Raw genomic sequence first — 25949 nt, forward strand, 5'->3', positions numbered from 1 at the left:
ATCCTTCGACCTTAAGCTCCCAACTATGAGCGCCTTTCTGCTATGACTCCAAGATGCCCACAACATCATATCTGCCAATCTCCAATTCTGCACACTGTGTGTATTCAAATACAACACCTTTAGTCCGGTATCAGTCACCTTTTCTGATTTTGGCCACCTATATACTTTAACTCTTCCCACTAACTGCTTTTTGCCTTTTCATCTGCACGTCCTTCCTCACAGTCTCACTGCATCTGGTTGTAAACCAACTGCCCACCCTCAGCTCTATCAGTCTGGTTCCCATGCCCTTGCCAAATTAGTTTAAATCCTCCCAAAGCTCTAGCAAACCTGCCCACAACACAATTGCATCTTTCCCCCGTAACCTCCCCTTTTTGTACAGGTCACACATTCCCCAGAAGACGAGGGCAATGATCCCGAAATCTGAAACCCCACCCCCAGAACCAGCTCGTGAACCACGCATTCCCCTGCCAAATCATCCTATTCTTACCCTCACTGCCACACAGCACAGGCAGCGATCCAGAGATTACTACCCAGGAGGTCCTGCTTTTCAGCTTTCTGCCTAACTCCTTATATTCTCTCTTCAAGACCACCTCCCTTTTCCAACCCATGTCACTAACTCCAATATGTACCATGACCTCCGGCTGGTCTCCCTTTAGAATGCTGTGCACTCAATCTGAGACACCCCTGACCCTGGCACCTGGGATGCAACAAACCATCTGGGTGTATCTTTCACACCCACAGAATCTGTTTTCCATCACTCCAGTCATGGAATCCCCTATCACTGCCCGGAGACTGACAGAATCTAACTTCGGCAAGTGCACAGTTAAGATGCACACAATGAACTGGGAAGTGTTGCTGAACACTGAGACCTTGGGGTACAGTTGCATAAAAGTGATAATGGGGGTAGACGGAGGGAGTGGTGAAGAAGAAGGGCAAAGATAAGCTTGCCCTCACCAGCCGAGGCACTGGGTACAGGAGTTGGGACTTAACGTTACAGAATGCAAACGGTTAAGCCGCACTTGGAATAGCGTGTAGTCCCGGTCGCAGGTTAGACCAGAGAAGGTGCAGAAAAGGTTGCTGCCTGGACCGGAGGGTTTAGGTTAAAAGGAAAAATTTGATAGGATTACAATTTATGAGGAGTTTAAATAGGGCAGATTGTCAGTATCCAGAGTAGGGGAGTCTAAAACTAGAGGGCGTAGGTTAAACGTGAGAGGAACAATTATAGTGGAATCTGAGGGGGCAGGGTTTTTTAAAATTTCTTTAGCCAGAGAATGGTGAATCCGTGGAATTCATTGCCACACAGACGGCTGCACATGTCACTGGGTACGCTTAAGTCAGAGGTTTGATAGGTTCTTGATTAATCAGGGTGTCAAAGGTTATAGGGAGAAGGCTGGAAAATAAGATGACGGATGATACATCAGCCATGATGAAATGGCAGAGCAGACTCGAAGGGCCAAATTTCCCTAGTTCTGCTCCTATATCCTACGGTCTTTATCCCAGGCAGTTTGCCCACCTTCGCTTCTCAGATTGTAAAACTGTTGGAGTGGAGCAAACCCCATCTCTGATGCAACCTCAGGGACGGCACAATTTCACACTCTATTTCCAAACTTTAGATTCAGTCCTAGTGTAATGTGCCACACAAGTGAGTGTGCAAAGTACACTTGAAGTTCTATTTTTAGACATTTTTTAAGCAGGTGAAAAATATACATGAAACTAACATCAATGCATGTGGTCTGTCTGGCTTGCCTGTTGGGACGATCAGACTATTACAGTGGTGCTGGAGAGTTTGTGAACCCTGTAAAAGTTTCTGTTTCTGCATAAATACGACCTTAAATGTGAGTAGATCTTCATGCAAGTCCTAACAATAGATAAAGAGAACCCAATTAAAATCAATAATAAAAAATATTATACTTGTTCAGTTACTTATTGAGAAAAATTATCTAGTATAACATGTATTTGTTAGAAAAAGTATGTGAACCTTTGCTTTCAGGTAGGAATCTTTGGAGGTTACCTGGTCGGCACAACTTCATGGGCTATCGGGCCTGAAGTGTGCTGTAGATTTCTATGTTCAGTAACTGGTCTGACCTCCTTGTACAGCATTAACTTCAACTGAACGTTTCCGGTAACTATTGATCAGTCCTGCAAAACAGCTTGGAGGAATTTTAGCCCATTCCTCCTTACAAAGCAGGTTCAACTCTGGGATGTTGGCAGACTTCCTTGCATGAACCAATTGCTTCAGGTCCTTCTACAACATTTCTATAGGATTGAAGTTAGGACTTTGACTCAGCCATTCCAAAACACAGTAACCTGACTTTGTGTGTGTGTTTTTTTATTATTATATATAGGGCAGGGCACCTCTACAACCCACACCTCCAATCTCATCTCATTGATTAGGACACCTGACTCCAAATAGCTTTTGTAGGAGGCATCACCACAGAGGTTCACATACATCTTCCAACAAAAACATGCAATATTGCATCATTTTTCTCAATAAATAAATGGACAAGTATAATGTTTTTGTGGTTTATTATTTGGTTTATCTTCATCTAGTTTTAGGACTCACATGAAGATCTGATCACATTTTAGATCATATTTATGCAGAAATTGAGAAAATTCTACAGGTTTCACAAACTTTCTAGCACCACTGTATATTTTCTCCCCTATTTTTTTCTTGAAAATGTACAGACTCAAGACCTGCTTGAGCCACAAGGAATGAACTGCTTACATGTCAACCATATGCTTGGGTTTCCCATCTCGGGAAAGAAAGATTTTGCTGCCTTATATCCTAGATTGCTGAAATTAATTTTAGCAGAAGCCTGACATTACAAAGTTCCCTGTAACATTCCAAATCACGCTGATTTTCAGAGTGCTGAATCGAGTGCAAATCTGCAATTAGGAGTGCAGTTTTGTTTCACCATTGGGAAATGCACAAAATCCATCAACAGTGTTAAACTGAATGCTAACAGTGAGTAAACACAAGAAAGAGGTTTAGCAGATGCTGGAAATCTTGAACAACACACACAATATGCTGGAGGAACTCAGCAAGTCAGGTAGCACGAACAGTTGCGTTTCAGCCTGAAGGGTCTCAGTCTGAAATGTTGACTATTCCCCTCTGAAGATGCTGCCTGAGTTGCTGAGTTCCTCCAATAATTTTTGTGTGTTCCTGACACTGAGTAAATCCTTTGTCTTCCATATGCACACAGTTAAGCATGAAAGCTTGGAAATTTCTGCCATCAATTCAACTGCTCCAATCCTCAACAGTAGATTTGACATTACAAAGAGTGCTCTGCTACTTAGTGTAACTGCTCACTAGTACTGTACTTCTGAAAAAGTTAGGAGAGATTAATTCCAAATTAGCACTGAGAGCTTAAATAACTTAGTAATGCCATAAGCATTGGGAATTCAGAAGGAATAATTTTACCTGTGTCAAGCCTCGTCTCCTACAGCAATTAGCATTTACATTTTAGAAATATTTAAAAATAAATAGAATTAACAGCTGAGAAGCAAACAGGTTAATACTAAGAACAGCTTAGTTCTCAGCACATGCAACATCATCAACAAATCCAGAGGCAGTGAAATCCAATGATGCCTAAGTCACTTTGGCAAACTCTGAACAAAATCTGTGTTCTTAAGCCACAGGAAACTTCACTACTCGCATCCAAAAGTGGAATAATGCAGATTCTCCAAGCCTGAACTGAAGCAGGAAAAAAAACAACCCTGGGAAGACTCAGCAAGTCAGGCAGCGTCTGTGGAGAGCGAATGACAAATTAGAGCCTAATGAAAGAGTTACCTTATGCACTAACTTGGCTTCTCTCTCCCTACGATGCTGGGTTACTGAGCAACTGATATCTCCAAGTCTGACCTTCCCCTGTTAAACCATAGACTCATCATTTACTTCCATCTTTACAGTGCATTGCCTCCGAAAGACTAGCAGTATCATCAAGGATGCCTGCCCCTTTAGCCATTTCCTTTTCTCTCTTCTACCCCCAGGTGAAGATATAGGAGTTTGAAGCAGTCCAGACCTGTGGACAACATCCTCCCCACTGCTATCAGACCCCTGAACCCACGATGTCTTTCACACTCCCCTCCTGGTGGGGCTGCCACATCCTCTCATTTCTGACAGCTCTTGTACCCTCTTACAACTCCACCTCTCTTTGGTTATTTCATTTTTGTCATTTCAACATTCCTGTTGTGCACTACAACCTTTACACCATTCTGCTGCTTTGTCGATTCACAGTTATAAACTGCATTCATCATACACTGTTTTCTCTGTGAGCTTCATGCAAACTAGAATTCCCTGCACTCCAGTGTATGTGATAACAAACTAGTGCAAGTGACAATTTAAAAAAAACTAGAATGCAGCCATACATGGGAGAAGATACATACACTGAAACCAGAGTTAAACTTCAGGGGACAAAGCATGCGCCAGTGAGATACTGTTCCGTAGAGCTCCCCAACACTGATAAGCCAATGCAATCAGCACCCACAGAGTACCTCCTTTCATTTTGCTTTGGTAGCCTTGCTAGGAAGTATCTTCTTATTAAGAAAGATTTAATGCAGTTCAATAATAGGCAACGCTGGTTATCCAAGCATTGTGAGCACCGTGAGTAAAGAGTGTATAGGCAGCCAATTAATTATAAAACTAGATGCACAATTCATATTCTTGACTTGGACTTTATTCCTATTGCATCTAGAAATTTAGTATCCAGACCCGGTGGGAGAAATCTGGTCCAAGAAGCAGCTAGAAGAGAACCAAACTATTGCTTAAGGCTCCATAGTAATGAAAACATATATAGAGGTTAGGAAGTTTTAAACTCTGTCAAAAATTGGCCATCTATGGCAATTGAAGCGGAGGTCAGGCTGATGCATCAGGTGGTCCCTTCTCGATTGCTTCTGCACATTTGTCATAAAAGATGTGTTCTCAGTTAATAGGTATCCAAGAAAGACAGAAAACATACTGCCATACTAGACACTGCACACTCAGAAGATGCGGAGATATTACTTGGAGCTTCTTCAGCAGTGCTACCTACAGTTTCACACACTACTAGAGAGAAGCAAGTACTATTACTATGCCAAGGAAAAGCTACTATAGGAGCCAAGGCAATAACCTACAATTAGTGAAAAAGTATCAAATCATATTTTTTATTTTCAGATAATTACTTCTACCTCTAGGCTACTAAAACAAAGTTTAAGGGAGATAATGGTAAGCTCAAAACATGCATTAAGTGGTAACTACGATTTACTTTTTAGCTAAAGTATTTATAACATCAAAATGAACTGCTTACCCCAGCAGTCTGTTTTGTGAAGTACATCAAACTGGGACTCTAGGAGCAAGGCAACAGTATATTACTGCACAGTGATTTCCCTGCAATACAACTAACTTATATCCAAAATTCTTGGCAAAATTGGACTGGAAATATCACAATGTTGTTATCCACCATGCCGATAAAACACTGTTATCCAGGTAATTGACAAATGCATTACAACAAAAATAAATTGTACCTGCTAGAAAATTCAGATCAACTTCAGTCATTTCATGCGTAGTTCGTTTCATTTCAGAAGGGCTATGAATTGTAAAGTTAAGGCTTGACAGAGGACGCAAAAGATGTATGAAAAAAAAAGCCAAGTTCTACAGATGTACAATGGAGAGCCTTCTGACTGGCTACATCACAGGCTGGCATTGTGGTGGGGGGGGGGGGGGGGCGGGTGCTACTACACACAACTGAAGTAAGCTGTAGAGAGTGGTAAAATACGTCAATTCCAGCATGGCTACTGGCCTCTGTAGTATCCCAGGTATCTTCAAGGAGCAGTGTCTCAGAAAGGCAGTGTCCATTATTAAGAACCTCCAACACCCAGGGCATGCCCTTTTCTCACTGTTACCATCAGGTAGGAGGTACAGAAGCCTGAAGGCACACACTCAGTGATTCAGGAACAGCTGCTTCCCCTCTGCCATCCAATTCTTAAATGGACAATGAAGGCGTGAACTAATTTTTGTGTTTTTTTTCCACTACTTATCTTAACTTCATATACATAAATATACTTACTGAAATTCAGATACTTTATCATTGTACTTGTGCCACAATGTTAACAAATTTCATGACTTATGTCGATTAAACCTGATACTGAAGTATACCCAAACAAGGGAAACAGCTAGATCTTGATAAATCATCATGCAATTCCTATATTTCTATGGGCAAATGTGATTTCACTGTCGTGCAGGTTGAAACAAAGTGTGTCATGTTTATTGTAACTGTCGGCCCTGGCAATTACGTCAGTGCTGCATGATTGAGAACGGATCCACCCTTCAATTAAAATGCAAAATCTGATCAGTCACTTCTTGGCACAAGTTGCTCTTGTGTGTCTAATGCAATTTCTGTGTCATATTACATCACTCCCAGGCCACACCTGGGATGGAATGCCAGTGAGGAAATCAAACAGCACGTTCCGAGGAGCGATCACCATGGTAACAAGCACTACTCAGGATTGGGACACTACTGAATATCGTGAGTTACTTTTAAGTTCCCATGTCTCTGAACTTTTCCCACTCCCACACCGCCCCCCCACTCCCCCCACCCCCCCAAGGAGTGTACTGTCACCACTTCAATTGCCACTGGCCCTGGTCCCAGGCTGCATATTTCTGCTGACACTCTCTTACCCCACCCATCAAATTATGACTTCTCACAGCTCACCATTCCACCCCACCTCGGCTTGCGTGGATGTTTTTTTTAGTTAATCAGGCCTATATACAAGCAACTTCTCCCGTGCTGTATATGACAAATAAGGCACTATGGTCACCTTTCCTTCTGCAGTTGATTAACTGGGTTTCAAACCATTTAATATCTCTGCTACAAAACACACAGTAAAGATGACAATCATTTACTTTCATGGAGCTCTTAGCCTGAATTCTAAAGCACATCTTTACCTCATTTGTTAAAGGAGCAAACACGACTTATAAGCAATTAACACTAGTTGCAAAGTAACAAATACACGTACAACACAGTTCAAATGATGAATTTGAAGATTTAGTTGTGATGTTCTAAGTTTAAAGTATTCAAGCTAATAAACAGACTCTCATTTAATACTTAAATGAAAATAGATGCACAAAATCAGAGCATCAGGAACACAAATAAAGATACAAAGGGATTATTTGCTAAAATATCCCAGAGAAGAATCAAGTTAATTCTAATAAGGTTGAAAGCTTTCTTACACTAAAAAATCATGAGGGTTATCGATAGGGTAAATGCAAGCAGGCTTTTTCCACTGAGATTCAGACAACAGAGGTCATGGGTTAAGGGCGAAAGGTGAAAAATTTATGGGGAACATGAGGGGTAACTTTTTCACTCAGAGGGTTGTGGGAGTGTGGAATGAGCTGTCAGCACAAGTGACAAATGAGCTGCATGCGAGCTCGAAAGAAGTTTGGATGGGTACATGGTTGGTAGGGGTGTGGAGGGCTATGGTCCTGGTGCAGGTCGATGGAAGCAGGTAGTTTAAATGGTTCAGCACTGACTAGATGGGCCGAAGGGCCTGTTTCTATTCTGTACTTCTCTATGACTCCTATGATTTCCTTCAGTGGGATTAAGTATGTTGGTTAAGATCTAAAGCAGATGTGTTATTGAAAAAAAAAGTGCTTAATTAATGGAGAATGCCCACAAATTCCTTCTCTATAGAAAACAAGAAATTGAAATCACCAAACAACCACCTTTCATCTGGCAATCAAACAGAATACTTTATGCTTGGCTACCTCTCAAACGGGTATAGCAGAAAGACAACAATACATATCGTCATACAAATGATTCAGGCAAAACCTGATTTAAACAAGCAACTGCACAGGTTCCAGATTTATGCAGTTTCACTGGTAAAGTGCCAACAATTACTTCTAATTACGCATACAATTTCATTAACTATGCAGGCACAATTACTGATCATTTAATGGTTTTTAGCTTTAAGGACTAGGTAAGAAGGGAATTACTGACAGACTCAAACACTGCAGGAGGATGTTAGTCTTCTTGATGTTCGATTAGTTTTGTACTTAATTCATACAAAGCGATTTGGTTTAGAAGGCATTGACTAAATGCAGGGATAAGCTGCTTAGCCCAAACATTCTATGCTGAGGCTTACTTCACAAGACCGGTCGCTCTAAAGCGTACATGTCTGCTCTACCTCCACACTTAACCTCTTCTAAAATGCTAGTATGGCATCTCCTTCAATTATTAACTCCAGTAATCCACTGCACAGCCTTAAAAGCGTCTGGAAAAAAAAAACTCTGGTGCTTCTACATTCCAAATCATTCACACTTAAACCTTGGCTTGGAGCTGAATCAGAAAGTCACATCAAGAGACCCAGGCACATAATCTGCATCTAGAGGTGTGAAGTGCTGAACTTGCTTGCACAATGATGAATGCCTCAGCCATTCATCAGTAAAATCTGATTACTTGATGGTGTCTTGGCAGTTTCACACATTATAACACTTCCTTTTCCTCTCTAGGGTCCCACATTACATGTAACATTAATAGGAGCATGACTCAATGTGATCAATCCACTGCCTGTTAATTGCTTTAAGAGTTCCCCCAAAAATTGGTGTTGACACCATATCTGAAGATCCAGGCCCAAATCCCCTCAGTTGCACCAACTTGCTGTCACGATCCTGCCCGATCTGCAATCCCATCTCATCCTTCTCGACACTTAGCATTTTTACAAAGTAAAACTCTTTTTCCTCTTGGGTATCGACAGTGTCAAACTCAACAGTTCTTGGATACCAGCATTCCCCAGATACTGTGCAGCCATCACTTCCCCTCTGAGCCTTTTCTTTTCCCGACTCCACCTCTTGCGTGATTCCCAACAGCTTTCGGAGCTCCTCCTTTCTGTCCTCAGCAGAGGATACAGCTCATGTCCTGAATTAAGATTAATTTTTCCACCAGAGAATGGACCCCCTGGTCCTGTCGTCAGAAACCATGATCCACCTGCGCTGCTCCATTCGGCCTCCTTCCATCACCAGATCTGCTTGGCATAACCCGTTAGTTATGAAAATCACCTCAATGTTTTCATTCCGCCAACCCACACTTTGAAAAGCTGCTCACTCAGGACCAATGCCAGTGTTGTCAAGCTGCTGGCAGAGGTAGCCCTGCTGCCATAAAAGTAGAATATACCTCTGTGGAAAGAGAAACAGGATTATCATTTCAGGCCAAAGACATGCTCAGGCTTGGAAACAAGTGATGCACTTCAGTGATTACTATTTAGCAGTCCATTAGAATCCCTGTCATTACAGCCCACAAACCAAGCCAGAAACCTTGGCGTTGTGATGGACTCCAACTTTACTTGCCACATTAAGACAATTACAAAGTCAGCCTATTAACATCTAAAAAAAATATAGCGGGAGTTAAAGGATTCATGTCTCAGCAAGACCTTGAAAAACTGGTCCATGCGTTTATTTTTTAGTATGCTTGACTACTGTAACGGCGTTTTCGCAGGTCTCTGTAAAAAAATCCCTCAGACAGCTGCAGCTCATTCAGAACTCTGCTGCTGGAGTCCTCACTGAGACCAAGAAAGTAGAACACATCACTCCAGTTCTCCCATCACTACACTGGCTTCCTGTCCATCAGGGACTTTACAATATTACTACTGGTTATAAAGTACTGAAAGTAGAACACATCACTCCAGTTCTCACATCACTACGCTGGCTTCCTGTCTATCAGAGGATTGGCATTAAAATATTACTACTGGTTTATAAAGCACTGAATTGTCTAGGGACCAAATACATCTCCGATCTCTTGCTGCATTATAAACCTCACACCATCTGGGGTGGATCTGCTTATTGTCTCCAGGGTCAAAACTAAACTTGGTGAAGCAGCTTTTAGTTACTCTGCTCCACAGATCTGGAATAACCTTCCAGAGGACCTGAATTCTGCCCCAAATTTTAAGCTCTTTTAAATCAAGGCTTAAAACTTTTCACTGTAGCTTTTAATTAGAATCTGCTGCTCTGTAACTTCTATTTAACACATCTATTTTTGTGTGATTTTATTCTCATATATTGTCTGAAATTTGACATTTGATTTTTTATACCTTTTTTGTAATGCACTTTGAACTGCCTTGTGTTTGAAAAGTGCTAACATAGAAACCAGGCAGCACAATACAGGCCCTTCAGCCCACTAAGCTGTGCCAAACATGTCCTTACCTTAGAAATTACCTAAAGTTACCCATAGCCCTCTTTTTCTGAGCTCCATGTACTCATCCAAGAGTCTTTGAAAAGACCCTACCGTATCTGCCTCCACCACTGTTGCCGGCAGCCCATTCCATGCACTCACCACTCTCTGCATAAAAAAACTTACCCGTGACATCTCCTCTGTACCTACTCCCAAGCAACTTAAAACTGCCCTCTAATGCTAGCCATTTCAGCCCCAGGAAAATGCCTCTGACTATCCACACAATCAATGCCTCTCATCATCTTATTTTATTGCTACACAAATGAACTTACTTGCTTTGAGCATTTGTCATTATTTAAAAATACTTTATTTTCTAATATTTTTGTTCCTAAATCTTTCCCTTCCCAACAACTCAATGCACCACAAACATCTCAATCTAAAAGTTGTTTAATAGACAGAAGCTGTTTTGGAAGGCACAGGAAGTATTAATTTTGTTTGGCACACTCATCTCTGCTGAGAATCAGTTCTCCGATGTCATGGTGTACCTCCCTTCAGACCATGTACTGACAACCAAACATCAGATGTCCCCACTTTCCTCCAACCTCATGAAGTTCAAACTAAATTTTATTATCAAATTACATGTGTGTCACCTATACGTCCCTACAATTCATTTTCTTGTGGGTACACTCAACAAACCCATAGAATATTAATGATAACAGGATCGATGTAAGATGGCCTAACTGGAATGCAGAAGATGACAAACTGTGCAAATGTAAATATAAATAAATAGCAATAAATAATGAGAACATGAGACAAAAGAGTCATTTGAAGGGAGTCCATTAGTTGTAGGAACACTTCGATGATGAGACAAGTGATGCTCAGTGAAGTTATCCCCTTTTGCTCAAGAGCCTGCTAGTTGAGGGGTAGCAATTGTTCTTGAACACACACTCAGTGATACGGGAACAGCTTCTTCTCCTCATAATGCAACTTTTTTCTCTATATTTATCATGTATTTTATTGTACTGCTGCCATCAAATTAATTTCATGACATATGCTGGTGATATTAAATTTGATTCTGATTTTACCCTGGTGGCTCAAGTCCTGAGGCTCTTGTACCTCCTACCTGATGGCAGCAGTGAGAAGAGAGCATGGCCTGGGTGGTGAGGATCCCTGATGGTGGATGCTGCTATGACAGCATTTCATATAGATGTTCTCAAAGGTTGGGAGGCCTTTACTTGTGATGTACTGCGCAAAATCTACTACTTTTTGTTGGATGTTCCATTCAAGGACATTGGTGTTTCCATGCCAGGCTGTCATGTAGCAGGTCAGTATACTCTCCAGTACACATCTGCAGAACTTTGTCAAAGTTTCAGATGTCATACTGAATCTCCACAAACTCCCAAGGAAGTAAAGGGTTTGCCGTGCTTTCTCCATCATTGCACTTGTGGGCTGAGCCAGTACAGGCCCTCAGAGATAACAATACCCAGGAATTTAAAGTTGCCAACCCTCTCTACCCCTGATCCTCCGATGAGGACTGGCTCATGGACTTCTGGTTTCCCTTTCCTGATACCACCTAGAGAACATAAATAAAATTCAAACCGTCTTCCTGGATTGATATCCAAGGTCCCTAGATACCACTCCAGGGACTTAACCATCATATTCACCAATATGGCAGTCCTTCCTGAGAGCTGATCAGCTCCTAAATCTGGGTTCTGTTCAACGAATCAATGTTATTCAACAATAAGACCATTGGCCTGCCATTTTCCAGTACCCTACACTGCTGGCCAACCTGGACAGTTACAGCCCCTCAGATAATGGGTGCTGTTGCCTGTCAGAGGAGTTTGACTCCAAAAGTAGAACCATGGTGGGTTGTACATGATTTGCTTTAAAAAATATTTTGTATTATAGATATGGATTACATCATGTATTTCACAGAAAAAAAATCCTCAAAACACCAACACTATTTCAGTGAGACTACAAGGGAATCATTGCATACCGTAGTACAGAATTCATGGATGCCAAACAAAACACACATGAACTTTTTGCCACTTTAAACTTCAGGGGAGGGATATAAAAATAATTTACGCCAAAATACAAATTCTCCATGTACAAATCAAATAACTATTGAGATTTGTGCTTTGCCGTAGAGGCATCGCTGGAAGCTGAAATGCTGTGGAGTTTAACCTTCTCACAGCATTTAATGACATCCAGATACGACTGGAAGGAAAATAATGGAATCCTGAATGCAATTACATTATAGAAATAGGAAGAAACACCATAAATCTCAAGAGCACAGCTGAAGCTCCTCACAACTGCATAACTGAAATCACCAGGAGAATCCAGTAATTTTATAACCTATTTGTTGAAAATATAGGCATAGTATTTGAAAATTAAATTTAAAAAGTGACAAAATCTTCATAATAATATTTATAGTAAATTCAGAAAGTTATCTCCATAAATATTTGATCATGTTGAATTATTCAACCATGGATGATGACATTATTGACAATGCCAGCATTTAATGCCAATTCACAGTACCCCAGGGGAGCAAGTTCAAAGATTAGACCAAATGTGCATGACGGAACAATGATATTTTTTTTTAGAAGTCAGGGCAGTGTACGATTCGAAGGAAACTGTGGGTGGTGTTGTCCGTAACCTGTCCTGCTTTGCCCTTAGTGTTAAAGGTCACAGGTTATATCTTTAATAAGGATGAATGTACAATCTGTGACCGTAGTGCAATGGCAGAGGAAGAATTGACATTTAATGTAGTGAAGTCTGGTCAGTGGCGACCTCTTGACCTCTAGATGTTCCTGTTGCTGGTGATGTAATGCCTTTGAAAACTAAGGGCAAGAAGTCATCGTTGGTTGATGCTATTGTTGTGCAGATGATGCTCACCACGTTAGCCCATGTCTGAAAGTTGCCTAGGGTTGAGCTGGTCTTCAGGAGTTTAGAGCTAGGGAAATATGGGTAGTTGCAACTGGAGCCTTCTGCGGCATCAGTGGTGGAGGCAGGCAGGGGCAGCCACTTCTGTTGCATCTCATTTTGACCCTGATTGAGCAATAATCGACATCCCTGGACATTCAGGTCTAATCTCCCTTGGACACTGATGGATTAGTTAGTGGTCATTTCAATTTCTCCCTGCTCCGTAACCCACCCGCCCCACGGCTAGCAGTTGAGCAGCATACAGTGACGAGCAATTGTGGCCACGCACAGCCGACGGTTCCTACAGCCTGCGGTCTCTGAATAGCTATGCATACCTTTGGATCGATGCTGCTGGTCACCTACTATCCAAAAGACATACAAGCCATGACTGCAGAAGCTCAGCTCCTGAAACAACCTCTGCCCACAGGTTACAGCTGTCAAAGCTGGGGAGGGGGCAGATCACCTGGAGTCTTGTCAGCTTTGAAAGCTAGAAATCATTTCAATAAACTAAATTGTCTGAGATTTATTAAGTAACAAGGTGATCAGAATCAGACTGTCAGGTTTAATATCACCGGCATATGTTGAGAAATTTGTTGTTTTGCAGCAGCAATACAAAGCATTACATAATAATAAAAAATGAATCACAAAATATATAGAAAATATATTTAAAATTAAATTAAATAAGCAGTTTAAAATAAAAATTAAAAAGTATTGATTTGTGTTCCTGGGTTCAATGTCCATTCAGAAATCTGATGGCAGAGGGGAAGAAACTGTTCCTGAATCACTGAGTGTGTGCCTTCAGGCTTCTGTATCTCCTACCTGATGGTAACAGTGAGAGGAGGGCAAACCCTGGGTGATGTGGGTCCTAAATGATGGATGTCTCCTTTTTGAGGGATCGCTCCTTGTTCTTAATATAAATAGAAACAAGTAAATACAAAACTAAAACCCAATAGCTAAAATAAACTATCATTTCCCCTTTTGGTGAAGCTGAGTTAATGACATCTCAGGAGCTGCTGCAATGCCATGATTTGAAACAATCACAGGAATAGACATATTGCAAATACGGAAACATTAATGTTCTATATTGAAATTTTATTTATTTATTTAGAGATACAATAGGCCCTTCGAACCACACCACCCAACAATTTCAATTCTAGCCTAATCACAGGACAATTTACAACAGCCAATTAATCTACCAACCGATACACCTTTGGACCGTGGGGGGAAACTGGAGCACCCGGAGGAAACCCATGCAGTTACGGGGTGAACGTACAAATTCCTGTCAGGCAGCGGCAGGAATTGAACCTGGGTTGCTGGTACTGTAAAGTGTTGTGCCAACCACAACACTACCCTGAGTAACACTTGAGTTTTGTTGTATATACATTGCTTAAGCATTATTGTTTGTTTAAATAATTATGGGTTATGTATAAAAATTGTGTTGGGACGTGGCCAAATGGTTAAGGCGTTGGGTCTAGTGATCTGAAGGTCGCTACTCGAGCCTCAGCTGAGGCAGCGTGTGTCCTTGAGCAAGGCACTCGACCACACATTGCTCTGCGATGACACCAGTGCCAAGCTGTATCGGCCCTTGCCTTTCCCCTGGACAACATCGGTGGTGTGGAGAGGGGAGACTTGCAGCTTGGGCAACTGCCGGTCTCCCATAGAACCCTGCCCAGGCCTGCTCCCTGGAAACTTTCCAACGTGCAAATCCATGGTCTCTTGAGACTAACGGATGCCTATTATGTATAAAAATACATTAATTGCTTATGTTATCACGCTATCACATGATATGTGCACGCCTCACTTAAAGTAAACCCATAGTTAGAATCACATTTCAGACTCCTGTGTCTACATTTTAATTAGTTTATCGTTATCACGTTACAAAACATTAAAATAATATTTTGGTACAAATTGTTACCTTGAACATTTTTGACTGTATTTAATGGATGCCAAGCTACACACAAATCTAGCAGGAAGGAGAAATTTCCTTGATAATCACAAAGATACCAAAAGTGAATCCATCAGGCAAGGCCACCCACTCTCACTTGATGTGGTGTCGAGCTCTTGTGCCCATGTCATTCCTAATGGATTTGGCAAGAGAGGGGTGACACTGCCTCTGTGGAACTGCACCAAGGTACACAGACACCAAGTGTCAGTATGTGTTGAGGTTCTATCCGTCACCAGTGGTGTGAAAGACGTCCTTGGCCACGGAACCACACAATCTTCCACTCACTTGGACCTTGCTTCCTTATACTTCCTGCACAGAGAATCACCTTACTAATCCACTTGCCAGAGTGTCTCAACCGCCAGAACTCGCCAACGAGCTGGCTAGTGGTGACTGATCCCTCCCCTCCCATCCCGCATCTCATCCTTCCCTCAAAGCCAGAGTCTCACTCCTACCACACGGCAACCTTGAGATAGCTGTGGGAAGAACAAAATAATTATGTGCCTCTTAATTGCCAAGGTGCAGAAAAGTGTACAATGGTCTTTGCCTCTGAACAGTTGTGTAACAGAAAAACCTGTTTTACAGGCTGGTCCGGGAACTCATACTGAGACAAACATCAACTACTGGAAGATCAATTCCGAGACAGACACAGTTTGGTCTGCTCCAAACTTGTTAGCATTCTGCAAGAAAATGAAAAGTCGCAAGGTGCAGGAATTGCAGGGAAGGAGTCCCTTCCACCACTGGACATTAAGCAATGAGGCCCTGTGTAATTGCCTCTCAAACACTTCACAGGTGCATTTTTTCAATGAGAATACCCGAATAGTATTAGTGAGTTGTAAAACCATGATTAGTCAAGTCACTTTTATTGTCATTTCGACCATAACTGCTGGTACATTACATAGTAAAAATGAGATATTTTCAGGACCACGGCGTTACATGACAGTACAAAAACTAGACTGAATTACGTAAAAAACAACACAGTAAAAAAACTACACCAGATTACAGACCTACCCAGGACTGTATAAAGTGCACAAAACAGTGCAGGCATTACAATAAATAATAAACAACAGGGCAGTAAGGTGTCAGTCCAGGCTCTGGGTATTGAAGAGTCTGATAGCTTGGGGGAAGAAACTATTATATAGTCTGGTCGTGAGAACCCAAATGCTTTGGTGCCTTTTCCCAGACGGCAGGAGGGAGAAGAGTTTGTATGAGGGGCGTGTGGGGTCCTTCATAATGCTGTTTCCTTTGCAGATGCAGCGTGTAGTGTAAATGTCTGTGATGGCGGGAAGAGAGACCCCGATGATCTTCTCAGCTGACCTCACTATCCCTTGCAGGGTCTTGAGATCCCAGATGGTGCAATTTCCAAACCAGGCAGTGGTGCAGCTGCTCAGGATGCTCTCAATACAACCCCTGTAGAGTGTGATAAGGGGGTGGGAAATGGACTTTCTTCAGCCTTCACAGGAAGTAGAGACGCTGCTGGGCTTTCTTTGCTATGGAGCTGGTGTTGATGGAACAGGAGAGATTCTCCGTCAGGTGAACACCAAGAAATTTGGTGCTCTTAACAATCTCTATCGAGGAGTCGTCGATGTTCAGCGGGGAGTGGTCACTCCGTGCCCTCCTGATGTCAACAACCATCTCTTCTGTTTAGTTCACATTCAGACAGGTTGTTGGCACCTCCTCTATGTAAGCTGACTCATCGTTCTTGCTGATGAGACCCACCATGGTCGTGTCATCGGTGAACTTGGTGATGTGGTTCAAGCTGTGTGTTGCAGCACAGTCGTGGGTCAGCAGAGTGAACAGCAGTGGAATGAGCACACAGTCCTGGGGGTGGGGGGGGGGGCCATGCTCGGTGTGATGGTGTTGGAGATGCTGCTTCTGATCCGGACTGAAGGCGAACAACCAAAGAAGGAATTCAACTAAATACTTCATTAATAAGACTTCTTCTGTAAAAAAAAATTACAGTAAATGATCACTGCACACAATGAAGAGGTGAGGCTGAGTCGAGGGTCGAAGTGTGAGGGAGCGAGGGGAGGTCGAGGCAAAGCCAGGGTGGGTGGAGCCAGATGAAGTCAGAGCACATGAGACGCAGATTGGCAGCCCGCCCAGCGAAACTCAGGCTTGATCGATCTCACACCGGGCCGATTTGGAAATGTGGCAGCCAAACGCTGGCCCAGAGAGTATCGACGTGACAGGGCTCGAGTCCTACAGCAAGGCACAATCTGATGTCTGATGGATTGGGTCAGATGGATTGAAGAGACGGGGTGCCAGGACCAGAGGTGAGGGTTGGTCCGGTTCCACTCACAGCTCTGTGATGTTTAATCCGCTCTGTGAGGCCAAGGCCTCTGGCTGCTCTGAGCTTCATGCCTGTAGACTCACTTTCATTCTAAATGCTACTTGCTTACTTTAATTGTTTGCATGATTTGGTTTTTCTTTCGTACATTGGGTGTTTTGTCAATTTTCCTTAATGAGTTCTTATGGGTTTCTTTGTTTTGTGGCTGCCTGTAAGGAGATGAATCTCAAGGTTGTATAACTTACACATACTTTGATAATTAATGTATTTTGTAGTTATGAACAAAAGCATAATTTGGAAATGAAAAATGGATTTACATGGAAGCATACAGTAGAAAGCTGTGGAACCAGTAGTAGTGTTATCACTTAGTGCCTGCATAGAACCAATGGGACCGTTACGATACTTCCCTCGTACAAAGACCTAGAATCTCCACTGACATCCATGGGATCTCAGATTCTCTGATGCACTGCTCAGCAACAGATGCAGGGCTGTTATTCTGCAAGTCCAAAATCCACTCATAATCCATGGGCATGTAACTCTATACTTACAGTCATCCTCTGCAGCTAGTTCTGACCGGCCCGTTGTATTCTCATTGCAAAACAATGGGATTTAATTTCAATTTAGTGGTTTTACACTTTACTAACTCCAAGGCAGCACCCGCTTCCTTGGGTATGGAGACCTGGACTAATGTGGTCTCAAAGGCCCTGTACGTTCCCAGAAATGCATCCCTACTTGGGCACTGCAAGGTGAAGATGCCATTTTCCTACAAATAACTTGCTGTAACAGAATATTTCCTCTTTTGCACTGCCTGAACTAGTAGATCCCAATCCTTCTGAATAATAGCTAGCAGGGCAGTATGACAGTGTAGAGCTTGGTACGATCACTTTACAGTGCCCAGTAATCACACCAGAAGCATGGCACACTTGTCAGCTGTTCCCCGCACATTCCTCAGACTGTGTTGGCCATTAACACAAAATGACACATCTCACTCTATGTTTTTATGTTTTGATACAAATGTGACAAAGAAAGCTAATCGCTGTTCTTCACCATTTAAAATAATCTTTTTCTATTCTCTCTATCCAAGTACATTACCTCCCATCCTTCCATATTGCTTTTTAAACTTGCATGCCAAAGCAGATTTTCTCAAAAACCACAACAGAACAATAACATTTATGTGATCTGATAGAACATCCACATCAGCATGACTGCTCTAAGTGCATATTAATCTAGGGATGTTTTGTTAGTCAGACTATTGCTATTACCAGCTATAACAATTACAAGTATCCTGTCCCACTAAACTTACGTTCAACTACTGTCAAAGTAGTTCTGTTGCTAATAATAAGACAACTAAGATAACTGGGCCAGAACACACGCACTCTTATGCCTCATGCATTCCTTTTATTTTACTTATGCACAAGGAGAACAGTATGGGCCCGTCACCCACAGTACTCTGGTCTGAACCGAAAACTATTTTTTTAATATTCAAAATTGGCTTATCAGTTGCAGATACTGTTCAGTAAAAATCATATTTGCTTGAATTCCTTCCTCGCAAGATCAATCGCTATTCATGATAGAGGTGTTAAAGTCAATCGAAACTTCAAGCAGACAGCTGATGACATCTTGAAGTTAGTAAGGACAGTAGAGTCTAAATTCTGTGGTATATTACACAACCTTCTGTTAACTCGTCTGTCTCCGGCACCCCCTAGTGTGTAAAGGCCACTAGTTTTGGGAAGGCCTTTCTGGAAAAAGTCTCACTACAGAGGCTTCAGTTGCTTCGCTTGAGTATACAGTACACTGCCTCAATCAACCCGGCCCATCCCATCTGTAGTAAGCAGAAGCATCTCCAGCAGTCTCACTTGGACTACAACGGCCCCAGGCTATCCTCACTTTACTTCCACATTGAGTTTTCAAAAGAAAAGTAACAGCACAGTGAGGTTCAAGGGCAGGATTATAACTCTGGTGTCAACTCTAAAACTCCAAACTTTGAAACTCATATTTAACCAGTAACACAGCCCGTTCTTACCTTAAGTATCACCGTGCTTCAGCTAAACAGGCAAAATCCAACATCACCTCGACTCCAGGTGTCCCTGAACTGAAGTAAAATACACCAATGTTCCTCCTCTACGCTTGTAGCGCGTTGCAAACCACTGAAAATCTAATTTCTTGGATCAGGGGCAAGGGCATGATCTAAAAGCAGAGCCTTTCAAACTTGATTTTCCCTCATTTTTGTTCAGTTAAACTAGAGGATTCAATCCTCGAATGATGTTCTATTTCAAATATAGGATAATAATATAGATCATTAGAAAATGATACCCGAATAATGAAGAGCTGCTTTGTAACCAGAGTAAAGAGAGTAAATTGAAATGCCAATGTCAAATTGATATCTTTATAATTATACTATGCTTTCAAACAAGTATAGCTCAAGTTTCAACTTTTGAACATCAGAATCTCTGCGGTAAACACAGCTCTGTTTTTCCTAAGAGATGGAAATTATATGCCAGAGGCTTGCACAGCCTGTCCTTATATTCAGTAACTAACTTCCTTTTTGCCCCCAAAACTTAGAATGCTCATTTACAAATATACTTCAACATCAAAAATGTGGAAAAATGATGCATTTTGCCTAGTGCATAAATACAGAAAATTACCTTAACTGGTAATAATGATTACTGTGTTACAGTGCAAGTTCTTAGCATTTATTGTGCTTGTAGTCTATTTAACAACATCAACATGGGAAGTGTCATTATTGTGCTATTATGTTGTATGTTTTAACAGCAATGTTTGGGAGCTGCCACAACCTTTCAAATCACTTTGGGTGCTCTGGTATAGAAATTTAGATCACATAGGTTCTATTATATGAAGGGAGAATTTACTGAAAGACTCTAATGTCATTTCATATTAACTTTCTAGCATTAGATAACATTAGACTATTGACATTAACATTTAGTGTTTCCAAAGTCTTATGTCACAGTAGGCTAGAACTTGCTCCTTGACTGCTGACTCAATGCTGACCCAGCGCTGTTGCTGCTGAACTTTCCCTCTGCTTCCTAAAACTTTGCTCCACTGAAGTTACAGCAGTTAAAGCTTGATTCAGACAGGAGGACTAAATGCTAGGTTGTGAAATTACCAGAAGCAACTAAGGAAGCGATTTATCCCAAGTACCTGTGAAATCTATAAAAGCCATTGACGACACATTGAAATAATCCAAAACAGTTTTTTTCTCTATCCCTCATATTCTGCCAGCTAGCCATCCAGAAATAAATGATAATCACAATGCTGAAGTAGGAATAGCTAGGTAAAATCATTAAAGACAGCTTAGAAAGTTAACCAAGTTAACCCTGTAAGCACTAATAATATAAAGCAAATATATTTTTTATTAACTCAAGGCTAAACAAATTTAGGAGAGCAGAGGATTATTGAACTGCACAAAATTACCATGCAAATCAAACCCGATTAATATTCACCTGTCAATGTACACCACGGAAACAAATGGCCTGTTTATTATGTTGTTATTTGTGGAACTTTGTCCTGCAAATGTTGGCTGCCGTGTTCCACTTTACCATGGAGGCCACATTTCAAAAGTACTAAGTTAACGGTTACATGGTTTGTGACATCTTGAAAGCGATGTGAAAGGTACAACACATTTAAATTAAAGCAGATGTTTTAATGATACTAATGGCAAGATAAATAATGATCACTTTTTCAGTCACTCATTTGAGTTCAAGGATGTTGCCTGGATTGGGGAGCATGCCTTGTGAGAATAGGTTGAGTGAACTCAGCCTTTTCTCCTTATAGAGGTAGAGGATGAGTGGTGACCTGATAGAGGTGTATAAGATAATGAGAGACATTGATCGTGTGGATAGTCAGAGGCTTTTTCCCAGGGTTGAAATGGTTGCCACAAGAGGACACAGGTTTAAGGTGCTTGGAAGTAGGTACAGAGGAGATGTTGGGTAAGTTCTTTTACAGAGAGTGGTGAGTGCGCGGAATGGGCTTCCAGTGGAGGCGGAAACAATAAGGTCTTTTACGAGACTCCTGGACAAGGTACATGGAGTAAAATTAGAGGGCTATGGATAACCCTAGGTAATTTCTAAGGTAAGGACATGTTCGGCTCAGCTTTGTGGACTGAAGGGCCTGTATTGTGCTGTAGGTTTTCTATGTTTCTGAAGTTTTATTTAGTATTATAATTTAAAGATTCAAAATGGTTTTTCTCTCAAGTTGCTGCTTTCCATGCCTTGTGGTGCATCAGGTGGAAACCTTGGCATTTCTTTAACATTTTTTGCAAGGCCAAGTTGCCTGCTCATTGTTCAACCTAGCAGAGATAGAAAGTGTATAAGGAGATGGCCAGATTCAAATCCCTGACCACTCGCCTCGAAATCTGCTGCAGACGCCACTACACCACCGGCTGGCTAATTTCTCCTCTCCCAAGTAGATATATTACATTTGTGGAAAACTTCCTTGACTTTGGTTACAGGTAGAGAATTTAATGTGACTAAAATCAATTTCATGATTTAAAAAATTCATATCTTGTAAAGACACTTCCGATTAAGATCTATCTGGAGCATTACAATGCAAAGTTTGACTGCAATTTTTAACACAGAACTTTAAAATGAGGCATTTGCAGCTACTGACATATTTCACCATTTTTAACCTCGATAAGGTGGTAACAACTGACAATCCTACAGTTCATGAACTGAAAGATTGGTTTAATTGTCTGCAGTGTTTATAAGTATCACCATACAGGGGGAGAATAATACTCACCTAAAGAGAGCAAGGCTCAATGACCAGAGAACCAAGGGCTTCCGCAGCTCAAACTTTGCTCGTTGTTTCATCATGTGCCGACCACCAAATATCAAGGCAGCATAAAGGGCAGAATACAAGAAAGACTTCTTCCTGAAAATAAGTGGGAAGAAAGAACTGCTCCATTAATGCAACAAAGGTCTGAGATGCAACAGCAGCATTTATTTATGTCTGCAAATACTGATATTTTTGTCAATCCAAAGCAAATAAACTATACACTCCAGATAATTCAACACCTTTTTGTGTTAAATTTATCCAATAATCCGATCTCAAACTGTCCTGAGCAGAGTGCAATTCCAATGCTTGGGGAATACTAAACTGAAAAGCTGAATGGATAATTAACCCATCTACACTTCCAAGGTATCACACACACACAAAGTGCTGGAAGAACTCAGCAGGTCAGGCAGCTTCTATGGTAAAGAATCCACATTTTGAGCTGAGATCCTTCTTCAGAAATCTACCACTGTTTTTCTCCCCCCTCTCATTTTTGCACTACTTATTCAATTTAATTTTCTTTTTTATATAAACTTCTTATTGTAATTTCTACTTCACAGGACAACTTACAATGACCAATCAACCTACTGTGGGAGGAAACCGGAGCATCTGAAGAAAACCCACGCTGCCACTGGGAGAACATACAAACTCCTTACAGGCAGTGGCGGTAATTGAACCTAGGTTGCCTGTACAGTAAAGTGTTGTGCTAACCACTACACTACCATGCCACCCAAATTATTATGTATTACAATATACTGCAGCCTAGTATAAACTTCACGACTAGTAAACCCGATTCTGAAAACACAGCCGATCACAATGAGCTGAATGAAGAGCATGTTCAGACAATGCAATTGCTTTTTTAAAAAAAATGGTTGACATTTGAAAACTATGAAACTTAAGTAATCCAATGAAAAATAAGATTATTGAAATGCTTAAAGTTTTAAATTAAGGAAATAATCAAGGAGTAAAGCATTATAATTTGGACAGCACGACAGCGTAACACTGCAGGATTCGGTGAAATGAAGGGGTGGCAAGGTGAATCTGCAACGTTGCAAAGCACGCTCGTGGAAGTTTGGCCTGTACTTCAATTTGAATTAAACCCTTGTTGGCTCCATACAGAACTGACAAACACACATTGTTTGTTACGCTGAGTGTGTGCACTTTAATGTCTTCCCCCGGTATATTCTTACAATGGGTCGGTGTTCCCACCATACACAACAGAGTATTCCATCCTTTAGTAAATGCTATCTGCATACAGTATTTAAGGTAGATCTGATTATTTTGTAATATGATTTAACTACATCGTGGAGTGCATCACAGTCTAATTCATGTGTAGTTTTAAGTTGATTTTGTAGGTTATTAGAGATGGTATCTCTTGGTGCATAATAATTAAGGCAGCTCACTCTCAGTGAGGGTGGGGGGGTTGGAGGGGAGAGGGGGAGAGACAGATAGAAAGAGGTTGCCTGTTCATGCTGGACAAAATTAGTATGGAGCTGTTACTGTGTTTTCTGGTAGATATCGTTTTGTAAATATTGGCAGTTTTCTTTTTGCTAGTTTTTGTAAGTTTGACTTTAAATAAACACCCTTGCACTAAAATACTAAGCGATTCCAACAATTTCTTTCCCTTCGGTCATAACCAATGTATCTAACAAATGCGTATTAAAAGGTGTTGTAAATCAGGATTAATTCATGGCACAGCAGTGAAGTAATCATCAAACAAACAGGGAAAATATGGTGGCTTGAAGTAACAGATCATCTACCACATTAATTCCATGGGATGCCAAAGCATGCACACATTGCATTCAATAAAATCACTAATCAATTCAGTTAATAAGGTAATGTCTGCTAGGCAGCATGCTACACAAGCTTGAAGAATAGCAGTAAATTTGCATTGGAAATCTGTTCATGAGTCTTTGCCATAAAACCAAGAGATTTTGTAATTCCAGAAAAAAGGTGGATGTAGAGCTTACTATTAAAATTTTTGTCAGAAAATAAATTGTTTTTTTCTCCCAGTTAACTAAAAAAAACAGAAAACACACTTAAACTGGCATCTGTCCACAAGGACTAAAGCCCTATGATTAATTCATTATTAAAGCTTCCAAAATCAAAACATTTTTAACTTTTATCATTTATGCTGTGTTGTAGCCTGATCTTCCTTTGCATGCTGTACTCACTGATATCAATTGAATTTGAGATAGCAGTAATAAACGTGGTCAATAAAATCCAAGCTAGGGGCAGTAATCGCTCAACATCTTCCAGTTACAGAATCAGAGTTTACTGTAAGAACTACTTCTCCAAATAGGATAGTGGAAGAATGAAAGGCAAGTAATCAATAATGTAATTGAAACAATATATCATTACAAAACAGGAAAATTATGTCATAACTCAAGAACTTTCAAGCAATCTATTATCTTTTTATTAACAACAAATTTAACGTGGGAAGGGAGAAGACATATGAATGGTACATTAGGCTGGTGATAAATGCAAGATTGCTTTCTGACCCACATTATGTTACAATATTTGTGAAGTGTATAAAAAAAATCTTTCCTACCAAATACAATAAGCATATACAACAGTTCATCTCTGTGCGACAGGAGAACACACATCACAGTACAATAGTTTCTGCTTTACTTCGTACATTATTGCACATTGGTAAATTATAACTGTATATTATTCTGTATTTTATTACTTATTATATTTATTATTATTGCTAAGCATGTTTTTAAATGTTGATGCTGTAACAAAATTTCCCACTCAGGATCAATTAAGTAGTTACTATAATACAAAACGTTTTGATTACCATCTGTCACCTGTCTGAGGCTGTATAGAGAGTATCTGAAGAATTTACAAGTTTCTGTGTGCTGCATTCCAGTACAAATCTTTCATAACTATGGAAGCAAATTCTTGCAGAGATTAAATTTATGTGCAGAATTATGAACACTGCAGGTAATGTGGCTTACTTCACATATCTGTAGTATTCAAATTTTAAAAGAAAATTCAGTTCTGCCCTGCACAGGATGATATATTTTACATTGGACAACGTGCAATAAGTTACTGGTCATCGTGCTTCAAGAACAGTACATTTTGCTTTAAAACTTCACGCGTTAGGAAATGATATGATTATAATACATTCATTATATGCACAAGCTATATGCATACATTATGGAAGTTTGGGATTCTTGTGTCTGGGAGACGAAGGGAAATAGGAGGAGAAAATACAAAAGGTCAATTAATGGTACATGAGCTCACTGCATGCAGAAGGGTCCGAACAACAGCAGAGAAGCTTGCCACACTAATAGCTTTCCTAGATTAATTACAAGGGGCAGCTATAGTTCGGCAGATCCGGGGGTCTGGGATGGAGGGCAAGAGACAGAAGAAAGAGAGCTGTGAGGTGAAGGATTTCACCAAAATTCCCAAAGTTCATAAGATCAAAGTTACAGAGAAATGGACATTTTAATATTTCAGTGCCACTTCACTTTTCCGAGTGACTTTTCAATGCCTAGATGTGGATGTGATTACTGATGGAGAAGTGTGCGTACCGCACATCTCAGTGTCTAATCCCATCCTCTACCGCACCAGTAATGTGGTTTTGAAGAATTATTTCAGACACCTGGCTGACTGACTCATTCCAGCTCTCGTTTCAAGCTATGACTTGAAATGCTAGCGTAAAGATGCCTGCCGGTTTCACAGGTAGGAAGGTAGCAAAAGGTGAGGGCAAGAAGAGGCCAACAATAATGAAAAAGGAACTTTCGATGAAAGCTGGGCTGGGAAGATATGGAAGAAGGGAGCTAAAAGTCAGCGTGAGAGGGGAGTAGAGGGAACAAATTCTGGGAGAAACCATTTTCAGAGGCTTCAGAACAATGTCACA

General features: G+C 40.9%; 1 protein-coding gene and 1 long non-coding RNA gene across 5 annotated transcripts in view; one reads left to right on the plus strand and one right to left on the minus strand.

Moving 5' to 3' along the window:
- Positions 1–25949, minus strand: part of elovl6 (ELOVL fatty acid elongase 6) — a 93590-nt gene that overhangs the window by 11853 nt on the left and 55788 nt on the right. For 3 of the 4 annotated variants that reach the window (XM_059964894.1, XM_059964895.1, XM_059964898.1), the window contains one exon: positions 22049–22180. In XM_059964894.1, coding sequence (XP_059820877.1) covers positions 22049–22180 — 132 coding nt within the window. Of the gene's footprint in view, positions 1–1718; positions 4706–22048; positions 22181–25949 lie in introns of those variants that run through there. The other variant, XM_059964896.1, reaches the window with a different exon arrangement.
- Positions 5333–24055, plus strand: LOC132391557 (uncharacterized). The gene is made up of 3 exons (XR_009511264.1): positions 5333–6503; positions 15589–15795; positions 22642–24055. It is a non-coding gene; the product is annotated as an uncharacterized LOC132391557 (long non-coding RNA).

This window comes from Hypanus sabinus, chromosome 3 (assembly GCF_030144855.1).
Source record: "Hypanus sabinus isolate sHypSab1 chromosome 3, sHypSab1.hap1, whole genome shotgun sequence".
NCBI lineage: Eukaryota > Metazoa > Chordata > Chondrichthyes > Myliobatiformes > Dasyatidae > Hypanus > Hypanus sabinus.